The 11,647-nt window shown below is 48.7% G+C and overlaps 1 protein-coding gene across 1 annotated transcript; it reads left to right on the forward strand.

Annotated features, from left to right (window-relative positions):
• Nucleotides 1-8: 8 nt before the first annotated feature.
• On the forward strand, nucleotides 9-11,446 carry LOC104505447 (6-phosphofructo-2-kinase/fructose-2,6-bisphosphatase 3-like; the record flags this gene model as incomplete). Its single annotated transcript, XM_010157067.1, has 10 exons — nucleotides 9-71; nucleotides 2,024-2,148; nucleotides 2,909-3,116; nucleotides 3,948-4,094; nucleotides 4,440-4,544; nucleotides 4,998-5,127; nucleotides 5,325-5,387; nucleotides 5,558-5,622; nucleotides 7,142-7,312; nucleotides 11,417-11,446. Coding segments are annotated over 10 exons (1,107 nt in total), but the record flags the coding sequence as incomplete, so codon positions are not given.
• Nucleotides 11,447-11,647: the final 201 nt, after the last annotated feature.

Consider the following 11,647-nt stretch of genomic DNA (forward strand, 5'->3'; position numbering starts at 1 on the left):
GTTTTGCTTCTCAGGTGTTCTTCATTGAATCTGTCTGCAATGATCACACTGTAGTTGCCACCAATGTTATGGTAAGTGTGGAAATGCCTTGCTTCTGTTTTCCCTCATGGGAGGATTTCCCACCTGTGTTCAGCTGGTTTCTTATCAGAATATCTTGACAGAGTTGGTTGAGGATTAGGAGGTTTTTATCTCTTTATGATGCTTTTGTCCAGGGATGAGAAAAGAACTGTTATCTCCCAGGGCCACCTGGAATTGATGAAAACAAAAGTTGTTGTAGTCTTTCTCTAGTTCCCATCCATGCTCTCTGCATTTCTGTTGTTCTATAGCTTGATATCAAGGAGAGAAATGTATGCAACATGCTTTGGTGACCCTCTCAAGCCCCAATTCTTGGAAGTGATGGGTGTGTTCAGGGGCTTAAATCCCATCAGAGAGCAGTTAGACTCAACTTCAGCCATATGCAGCTTTCCAAAATCTATTGGTGTCTGCGTTGAGAAGAATCTTGGAGGTGTCTTGGCTGGGACAGCAGCATAAAGCATTGCTTCCCAGCCCCTTTGGGAGCTGCTGGATTTTTGTTTTCCCAGCAGCAGAAAAGCTCCTTTGCCAGTTAGGCTTGGGTAGGGCAGGTAGATGTCAATTGGTCTACCTAGGCATAATTAACTTGAATGAAAGTGTCCTTCCCTGCACCAGGCTGTGCTCCAGCCTTATCTCCAGTTGTACACCTGAGCCTTGCAAACCATTTTATGGTGTCTGGGAATGTGTTGCAGGATACCCAAAGTGTGTGAGAAGGGGTTTATTCTGCCCCTGGAATGTAGTCCACAAAGGGTTCTGGGATGGGACCTAGAGCATGACTTTTGCTCCTGCTGGGATCTATGTCCCATGGCCAGTGATCAGCTTTCTGGGAGGTTGCACACAGCCTTCTCCATGATGCTAATAAAATGCTCAGTTTCCTCTGTTTTTTCACCCTTTTTTCTTGCAACATCCTGAAGCTGGAGTTTTTTGAGGATTTAATCCCTTTCTTTGGAAACTAACACTTGACGGGGGAGAGAATAAGCTACTAGCTGAGCGAAGGTTTTTGGCAACACCCTGAAGCTGGAGTTTTTTGAGGATTTAATCCCTTTCTTTGGAAACTAACACTTGACGGGGGAGAGAATAAGCTACTAGCTGAGCGAAGGTTTTTGCTCCATGGGGCATAGCAGATGAATGGTGTTCTTAATGATTAATCCCTTTCTTTGGAAACTAACACTTGACAGAGAGAATGGGCTACTAGCTGAGCGAAGGTTTTTGCTCCATGGGGCATAGCAGATGAATGGTGTTCTTAATGATGGGATCAGTGCAGAAAATCAGCTGTGGGCCTGGGGCACTGCCACACGTGGCTTGATTCTGTTATTCAGGATTGCTTGTGAAGTTACCAATGTGTAACACTTACTCGAACAATAATCTTAAGGAAAAAGAGCTTGTTAGAGTAGTTCAGCCAGAACTTAGTCCATGAGAGTTCTAGATATTCACACTGAACATTTCTAGCATCTTTCAGCCCAGTAGCTTGTGGCAAATAATGCACAGAATGGGATTGAATGTTGCCATCCTGCCAACTCAAGATGCTGGACAGCCAGGTTGACTCTTACTCCTGGAGCTTTATTGACTCAAAAGGCCTGGGATAAGCATCTTCTCTAAGCACATGCATTTTGCATTCTCAGCTTGAGTTGCTTAAACCTGGTGCTTTTATTTAACAATAAGAAAGCTCAGTTTTGTCACTGTGAGTGGTGAGGTGCTACCCCAGCTCTTGGGAGAATGGAAGTGGGCTGACATGCATCTATACCAGTCATGCCATGGTTTATACCAGATTTTCTCACCTTGTGCTCAGCTTTGGGTCTCATTGGCTTCTTTTATGTCCAATGATAAGTGATGACTACAAAGTGGCTCAGCTGATAGATGGATCTTGGCAGGACTTTGAAATGTGAGATGAGTGTGGTCTGGCTTGGAAAGCTTCCTAACCTCTCGTTGCGGTGGGCTTTGTCTCCTGCAGGAAGTAAAATTGTCCAGCCCTGATTACCGGGACCGTAATTCGACTGATGCCATGGAGGACTTCATGAAGAGGATCAATTGTTACCAAGCCAGCTACCAGCCACTTGACCCTAATGACTATGACCAGTAAGAAACTTCTTGATTTCTGAACTGGCTTGAATGCCTTTCCTCTCCCAGGGGAGGAGCAACGAAGTATGGAGCTGTATTTTACTTAGTATTCAAATATAGAACTGTGCTAGAATAATGTATGGTCAAGCCTTCCTGTGAATTTGGGCTTCTTTCTTGAAAATGCTAGTTTTGCCCAGCCCTGTGCCAGGGAGCCAGACACTGAAACCTTCCTAGGTTCCTATGGACTTGGATACGCTGATTTTGCAGGTCTAAATACAAAGACTTTGGAAAAGCAGTTTGGTTTTGAGTGTTTCTGAGGTGTTTTTGTCAGTTAAAGGAAGGGACTGCTTAAACAGGTTCAAACCACAGGGTTGAGTAAGCCCTGTGGTTTCCACCTAGCTGTGTGCCCTGGGAAGACCTTTGCTGTCCTGCATGACCATGCAGGCACCTCCCCACCTTTCCACTGCTCACAAGTAAGTCTGTGTGCCCTATGTTGATTATCCTGATCCTGAGCCCTGTCCTGGGGAGGAACGTGCTTCCTGCTAGTCCTGTTTAATCCCCTTTACTGCTGCAAGGAGGAATGGTGATTACACTGGTGTTACTTAGCTCTCCGTGAATCGCTGTTACCCGTTGGCTTCCTGTTGAAAGTAGCCTGCAGGAAATCCTTTTAACTGGGTGATTATGTTGACGGAGATACCTCATAAGGCTGTTCTGCAAGGAAGGTGTTTCTTTCTGCTTTCTTCACTGACCACTCTCATCCTTGCTGTGCTTTCCCTAGGGAGCTTTCTCTCATCAAAGTCATTGATGTTGGTCGGCAGTTCCTGGTCAACAGGGTTCAGGATCACATCCAGAGCAGGATCGTTTACTACCTGATGAACATCCACGTCCAGCCCCGCACCATTTATCTCTGTCGGCACGGCGAAAGCGAGTTCAACCTCAAGGGGAAGATTGGAGGTGACTCAGGCCTCTCCAACAGGGGCAAGAAGGTAGGGAGAAGGGAATATTCCCCTATGGCTTCTAGGAGTGATTTGGCTGTAGTAGATGCCATGCATTGGGCTAAGTGTATATTTGATGGCAGCTGGGTTCTCAGTGCATCCGTCTATTGGGCTGGTTAAATTTGGGTTAAGCACAGCTTCAAAACAAGACTTTACAGCCATCAGTGTGCATGTAGGCTTGTATGTAGTTAGGGTTAACAGAGACTGGGCTTCAGAATTCCCTAGGAGAGAAGGTTATGAGTATCTTCATGGAGATGGTTCAGACCTTGCACAGGAAGGGCAGGATACAGAAAGCCTGCTGCCACCCTTCAGTAGAGATAGCCAACTCTGAGGGTGCTTTCAGGTTGCTCACTACTTGATTCTTCAAAGACTTGGTCAAACATGCTGCTCCAGGTTAATAGCTGTTTGGGCTTGCTACTATTTTGGAGTCATTTGAGGTGTGATTGTTACCAAGGACTACAGGATATGTCCTGTAGTATGAGTTTAGCTCTATGACAAATAAGCAGAGCTGTGGTAAGGGTGGCCAGGCATCTTCCACAGCACTGTAGCAGAACCCAGGTCGTGGTTCTCTTTCTTGGATGCTGATGTTGTTCCTTGATGGCATTAGGTTGCTGCTTTCTCTCTGTTCTCATACCTCTCATAGCTGTTGGGGATCAATTCATGTGTGGCTGCTCCTCATCTCAGAGCAGAAGGCTAATGCATCTGCCTGTGGAAGGCAAAAGAGGTCCTGGAGAAAGCAGTGTTTACTGGGAAGCAGGGAAGAAGGCCCATTGGGAAGCTGTGAATCAGGAATTAACCTGTGTTGCCTTTCATGTTCCACAGTTTTCACTGGCACTGAGCAAGTTTGTTGAGGAGCAGAACCTGAAGGATCTCAAAGTCTGGACCAGCCAACTGAAGAGGACAATCCAAACGGCAGAAGCTCTCCAGCTGCCCTACGAGCAGTGGAAGGCACTCAACGAGATAGATGCTGTAAGTATCTTCGCAGTAAGAACAGCTAGATCATGCTGGTTGATGCTTGGCAGACAGCGTGATAGCAATGGCCTTTCCACTTTTCCCTAAATCTCGCCTTTTGTGGGGAGATTTTTCTGCAGGAAAGGGTGGTACTTCAGCTGTACTCACAACCTGGCTTCTGATCTTGGCTCTACTTTGTGATGGTGCTTCAAGATGTTGCGTGAGCAGGTTGCTTAGGACTGCTCTGTAGCTGGCTCCAAGGATTTTAGATGACTGCTTTGGAAAAAGTTTTGCCTGTTGGGTGTGCTGATGCTTTTTGACTTGAGTATGTCCAGTAACTCCGTGGATGTCCTGTTCTGGCAGGGTGTGTGTGAAGAAATGACATATGAAGAAATCAGGCAGCAGCATCCAGAAGAATTTGCTTTACGTGATCAGGATAAATATTACTACCGCTATCCTTCTGGGGAGGTAGGTTTGCAAGGAGACCATCAGAGATGTGACATTTATTTTAACGTGGCCTTGTCTTCATGCTCTCTTCTGCACTTGGAGCAGAGGAGCAGCAAGTGCTCCAAGAAATTAGAATCAAATGGGTCAGGGCTCCCATTTACCTTTTGCATTGAGCTCTTGTGAAATTATGGTATGTGAAGATCTCATTAAGAAACATATCACTTCATAACAGCCCCACTGACTTGATGGAAAACTGGTAGGCTGGCATCTTCTCTGAGCAGAAGTAGCTACATTCTAGAGTAGCCTGAAGATGAGACTTGGTTGAACTTGGCCTATTTTCAGCAGTAATTATGTTGGTTTAGTTTAGCAAGGACATGAATTCAATAGGTGGACCAAGACAAGGACCATTTTTTCTTGTGAGGTGCTGGTTTTCTTGATTCTATGCCATATCCCCTTTGCCTTCTTCTGTCTCAGTCGTACCAAGATCTGGTGCAGCGCCTAGAGCCCGTCATCATGGAGCTGGAGAGACAAGAGAACGTCCTTGTGATCTGTCACCAGGCTGTCATGCGCTGTCTCCTGGCATACTTCCTAGACAAAAGTGCAGGTGAGCTCTCTGTCCCTGGGAAGGACTGGTCCTACGGGAGGAGGGATGACAGAGCTTGAGGAGATGTGTTCAGGTCCATGCAGGGCCTGGAGCATGCATCTCTTTGGAGTGGGATGGCCTTAGATGTTGATGAAGATGTCTAAGCCTGCTTTTGGAGGGGAGGATGGGATAACCCTTCTGCTTTGCCTTCTCTGCAGATGAAATGCCCTACCTGAAATGTCCCCTTCACACAGTGTTGAAGCTGACCCCGGTGGCCTATGGTAAGTACGGCCTTTCTACTGAACATGCCAAGGGGTTTGCCTTGTACCTTCTCCCAAATCCAGGCTGTCTCTGGGAACAAAGCAGGGGTCTGGGGAGGAGCACTTCATAGCATCCCATGCCTGTTAGGTTTGCTGATGGCCTCTCTATCTCCTTGTGCTCCCTTCTGCAGGCTGCCGGGTGGAGTCCATCTCATTGAATATCGAAGCCATCAACACCCACAGGGAACGGCCAGAGGTGAGTGTTCTTTTCCTCAGAGCCATCCCTTGGTGTCCCCCTTCTTTCCCTTATGGTCAGTTGGCAGTGAGGATGCCCGGGTTGGGCATGGGGAGATTGCTCAACTAGATGCTTGCAGTGCTGCTGGAGGATCGGAGCATCAGATGGGTTCTTGCTCTGCAAAGACATGACCACTTGAGGGTTTTCTGAGGGAAAGGGACAGTTGCATGTACCTGCTTCTCACTGTGTTGGTCCAGATTAAAGCTGGACTAGGGAAAGCTCCTCCCTGGTGTTTCACTTGTCCAGACATCCGCTCACCTGAGTGGGGGATGGAGCCATGGACAGGGAAGCTGACTTCTCCCAAATCTCCCAAGTGGCTGACTGGCAGAGCCTGTGCTCAACACCTTGACCAACATCTCCTGCCTTTAGTTTTTTTCATGGCGTGCCCATGGCTACAGTGCCATTCTGTAGGGTGGGAGATGGCCGCGATGGGCTGGGGATTCTGCAGGGAGAAGAGTCCTTGTATGGAGGAAAACCACCCTATAGGTCAGGTCCATCTGCCCTGGCTCCACCAGGAGCTCAGAGGCCAGAGATGGGGACACCAGGTTGTGGTTGGGTCTGGGCAGCCACCCAAGGGAGGACCCCAGGGATCTTGGCAGTGCATGTCCCAGCTGCTGGGACCTTTCCAACTTGTGCATAGTGGTGATGGAGCCTGGCTGATGTTGAACAGTCGGAGCTGTTCCCTTTTGGCCCACATATCTTGCTTCCTTTGCTTCCCAACCTTGGCAGGTGGCAGCATCTGAGCCACCTCTCCCTCCCCACAGCTGTAGTTGGGGCAGCCAATCCTTCTTCCTGCTGTGTGAGCCATCAATGGGGATGGCAGGAGAGCTGTGGGCTATGGGTAGGATAGAGCAAGACACATGTGAAGCACTTGGGTCCCTCTGCTTGGCTGTATGGATGCTGCCTCTCCATCCCACCTAGCTTGAGTTGGAGCTTGGTGCCCTGCCAACCCTCGCTGGCTGCTCTGCCCCTACTTCCCAAATATTCCTTATCAGCCTGGGCTGGTTAGTGTTCCCTCTTCCTTTCACATACCTCGCTGGGTCAGAGGGACTGGCTTTGAGGAGGAGACTGATTGGTGCCTCTGTCATGCAAAGTCATGCCTTTTGATTACTACTAGGCTTTTTTTTTGTAATCTATTTACTTTTTTTTTTTAAGGAGAAGTCTGTCTCATTTCTGAGTGCAGGGCCTTTCTGTATTGGTTTTTCCGCCGCCCTCCCCTGTCTTGGGAAATCACACTGAGTTCTTGAACATTTTGCATTAGGGTTATTTTTTTTTGGTGTCCAGAGCCTTTCAGTTTATCCTTTGTACGTCAACAGCGACTGGGGGGAAAATCAGAGGCTGCTTTAAGGGAGAGATAAAAAAACCCACACCAAAAACCAAACCCATCCTGCTTCTTTTTTTTTTTCTTTATAACTGTCGCCTTCTTCCCTTTTATTTTATTTTTTATTTACTTTTTTTTCTTTGTCTCACTCTAATTTAGGAAGCAAAGAAGGGACCTAACCCGCTCATGAGACGTAATAGCGTTACCCCTCTAGCAAGCCCAGAGCCCACCAAAAAACCTCGCATCAACAGCTTTGAGGAGCATGTGGCTGTTTCTTCTGCCTTGCCAGGCTGTGTTCCTCAGGAAGTGCCCACGCAGCTGCCGGGACAAGTTAGTTGAACTCTTCTTTTTTTGTTTTGTTTTATTTATTTTTTTTTTCTGTTGTTACTCTTGTTGGTTTATTGTTTGTTGTCCTCCTCCTGTTGCTCCTGAAGCTGGGTAATTGCTTGCACTTGTTGCATCTCAGATAGCAGCACAGGTTGCATCTTTCTCCCACGGCTGCTGTCCCTCCCTGCCTTGGGTTGGTTTTGGAAGCACCTGGTGAAGGGTTGCTGTTGATCCTCTGTTGGGTTTTAAGAGCATTGTAAACTCCCCCCAAATCTGTGGGCTTCATTGTTTTTGTGCCTTCACTATCTGGTTATTGTGGTGTCAACCTCCTGAAGAGCCGCATCTATAGAGCAGGCAGGACCGGAAGGGCTTGTGCCTTTCCACTGGATGCTCTCGGCTCTGGTGTAGACCTTGGCATTGCAATAAAGGAAATGTTCTTGTGCTTTCCTTGAGAAGGAGCTGTCAGGACTCATCTTTGACTAGAGGGGTCTCCTCTTTCCTGGGGCAATCAGCAAAATGGACCAAAATGAGTAGAAGACTCTTGGCATGGTGAGCCCAGCTGCCTTCTGCAGCCCTGGGTGAAACCCTGTGGGTAGCTGCTGTGATGCTCATGTGTCCTCTCCTCTTTCTTCCACCCATGAAGAGACCTTGCTTGCTGCACACTTCTCCAGGAACAAAACTCCCCACCCTGTGCTCGTTAAGGAGTTGGGGTGGTACTGTTGAAGCAGCGTAGATACATAGGAGCCCTTTTACTATGCTGCTCTTCCACCAGCTGCCTGTTGGATCTTGCTGTCTTGTCCAGCCCCTCCTTAGCCAAACCCTGGGAAGGCTAGGAAGGGTGCCATACTCCTCCAACTGCTCTGCTTGGTGGCTGCTTCGCATGTCCTTCCCACCCCAGCAAGCACCGAGTGGGGCAACTCTGCTGTCTCTCAGTTTTCGGGGTTCTGCTTGAGCTGGTTGAGTCTTGCAACAAACCCTTTACCGGATTCGGGTTTGGAAGGTCTCGCTGTTGGAGCGTCCTTCACTGCTGTCCAGTGTCCTCTGCTCGGTCTCGCACAGCGTTACTGACACCTCTCTATTCTCTCTGTCTCTCTGCAGCCTTTACTAGGAAAGGCATGCCTGTAAGTACCTTCTTGCGTCTTATTCCCCCTTTCCATGTCTCTTGCCATCCCACGGTTGTTTTGTTGTTGCTGTGAAACCTGGCTGGGGTATGGACTTCTTGGAGTTAATATTTCTGTGGGGGTATTTGCATACGACTTGGGAAAGGTAAAGAGGAGACTATGGATGTTGCTTTGTCTGACCACTAAGTATCCTAGCTTGATTAAATGTCACAATTTTGTTGAGAAATGAAGCAAATGATCACTTAACCTCTGACAGTGTCTAAATTCCCAGCCTCCTCCTTGGACAGTCACCAGATGGGAGATGCTTTTGGGTTTTCTTGCAGTAATCTTCCTCTGCAATAGCACACCATACTGGGTGACAGACCCAGTGGTGTAGCCCCTCCCAAGGGCTCTGAGTTGTGTCTGAGTGACACCACAGAGAATCTGAGAAGGTTCTGACCTCAGGCCCCAACAGGGTTTTAGCACCTGCATGGGAGCAGCAGAGAGTCATCCGGAGCTGGACTGATCCTGGGTCCTGGCACCTACAGTTCTCCAAACCTGGATTTTGGGAACAGCCTGCCTTAGATGTCTTTGGGCAGAATAGGTGCAAGTATATTGTCCTCATCTAGCTCTATTAAGAAAACAAGACGTCTTGAGCATTTAATGCACTAATTCTGAATAATCAAGGCTTTGATGGTTTGGTTTAGTGATGTTAGATTTTTGTGTAATATGGATATGACAACTTCTATTCGAAACCTTTTTGGATGGACCTAATTCATGCTACATCCTTGAGAGCAGCAGGCATTGAGCTGTGCTCAAATATCTTCCCAAAGACCAGGGGACTTTGCAGCTCAGGTGAGGCTGGGGCAGTGCCCAGGGGTCGTCTTGTTCTCTAGAGACCAGTTAAAATTAGCCTGTGAGTATCCGTGTGCTGGTTCATTTTGTGGGCTGAAGATGGAGGGATCTGCTAGAACATGGCTGGGCCAGAACTCAGCCCTGATTGCACATAAAGCTAGTGAACCTCATGTTTATTCCCCTTTTAGAGTAAATGTTTATGAGAAAAGGGAAGTTAGAGAAGTCAGACATGGCTTTGCTGGCGGATGGGTTGGGGAAGATCATCATGCTCATGCTCCTGGGCGAATGTAGAGATTGAGTAGCTCAGCATGGCCTGCTTGCCTATGCTCCTTCCCTTGCCACTCATGGGCACAAAAGCCCCTGGTGAAGTGCCTGGTCTTGGTTTGCTTTGAAAGCATTTCTGGTTTGTCTATCACTCCATCCACCTTTTTGCCATTCGTATTGTAATAAAAAGCACTGCATGCCTCAGTACTGGCTGGGACGCTGAAAACACGCTCTGATGTTGAGTTTGCGCGGTGGCTGCATCAGATTTTGTTAGACCAGGAGCTCTGCTGGAGTAGGCAGTGATGATTACCCTTCCTGGTGTGTAGGCTGGCGGCAGCAAATTTAACATCTCCAGCTGCTGGGAGCCTGCCTCCACCTACTAGTGTGGGACTTAAAGGCTGCTTTTGAGGGACCTGTGAAGACACTGCAAGCAAGCTAAAGGCTTGGTGGCATTCAGACTGCTGTTACCTCTTGGAGGCTGTTGGCTTGTACACCACATGTGTGTTTGGCCCCTCACGGTGTCACACCACAACCTCTATGGGGTCAGGGGACATGGAAGGTACCTCCTTCCCAGTTTGCACCATGGGACTTGGTTGGCAATGGGCACTTCGTTGCATCAGCCCTCACTGTTGGGGTCTTGACCCCCATCCAGGAAGACCAAGGGACACATGGAGAGGCTGGGGACATGGCTGTGTACCTCAGAGCCCTCCTGACTATGGGGTTGAGCTGGTTTGGGGTTGTGGAACTACCTGTTGTTGTCATTTATTTTCCTTGGCTTGGTTTGTGATCCAAAGTGCACTTTTTAACAACAACCTGATCCCCTCACTTCTTCTCCCCTTCACTTTTCATGCTTAAAGACGACCCGTTTGTCACTTTCTCAAAGTTTTCTCTTTACTAATATTTCCAAGGTAAATGGCTGTGATGCATGTGGCTTTTCCTAACCGTCCTTCTGTCTCCTTAGATAATAGGAACAGCTCAGCCCGCTCTGCCTCATAGCCTGGATGGCATTCTTGGTGCTTGTAAGAGGCAGTTTAGGTAGTAAAAGGAAAAAAAAAAAAGAAGTGGAGAAACCTTCCTAGCTGTTTCCTAGTCTGTTTTTACCCACCCTGTTTTGTGTAGCTTTGTGAATTGGGAAATGTCTTTGTTGTGATCACTCCCCTTGGGCTTCTCCTCAAGCGGATGGTGTCCTCCAGCCGCTGGTCCTGCTTCTGTTTAGCCGGTTGTCTCTGGTTTTGTGGTCCTCGCCACATGCTGGTGGGTATCGGTTGTCACCACCCTGCACTGGGGCTGTGCCCGAAGCAGCTCTAGGGCCTGTGAAACCTTGTGGGGTGTCAGGCAACAGGAGGGAGACCTGCTCGCCCCATCTGGTGGTGTCTGGTCCCCATGCTGGCTCCATGGTGAGGCCAGTGGGAGCTGCATCTTCTTGGCAGTGCCAACAATGGACAAACAGTGACATCCTCTGCATATGGGAGGGACACTGTCCGCCCTCACGGGGAGCAAGAGCTGTTTAATTGGACTGCTTGAATGAACACCATAGTCCTCTGCCATCTTGCCTTGCATGGATCAAAGAGCAGCTTCAGAAGTGCAGACCCGGGTGGGAGGGTTGCCTTCTTTTTAGGGATATGATATCTCTGTCAAATTCCTACCCTGTAGTTGAAGCCAGGCAATGCTTGAGGGGAGGGGTGTGGGTAGCTAGTCAGCGCATCCCCTCCCACCTCTTTCCTTGGGTGGACAGTGTCTTCTCCTCTGTGGTGGATGCTTTTGTAGTAACCCGTGCTGTGGCTTTCTGTTACTCCCCCTCGTCCCCTTCTTGATGTGCACGTAGAAGATGCTGCCAGGATGGGGTCCACTACACCCTCCTAACCCGACCCTTCCCCTCTCGTTGCAGAACCTGAACAACTCGCAGAAGCCGTCGTGACTCCGTTGGCGCTGTTGCGAGGCCACCAGCAACTCCAGCTTCCCATCCCATAGCCATTTCCGAAGCTTGCTTACAAAACCGTCTGCGGCGAGGTCGGCCCTCGGCTGTTTCTGCCCACGCCTGTTCATCTGCAAACAGCCCTGCTGGAAGGGGGAGAGGTGCGGGAGAGCGGAGGAGAGGAACCGAGCTCCCCGGGGTCAC

The sequence above is a fragment of the Eurypyga helias genome, unplaced genomic scaffold, assembly GCF_000690775.1.
Source record: "Eurypyga helias isolate BGI_N326 unplaced genomic scaffold, ASM69077v1 scaffold15548, whole genome shotgun sequence".
NCBI lineage: Eukaryota > Metazoa > Chordata > Aves > Eurypygiformes > Eurypygidae > Eurypyga > Eurypyga helias.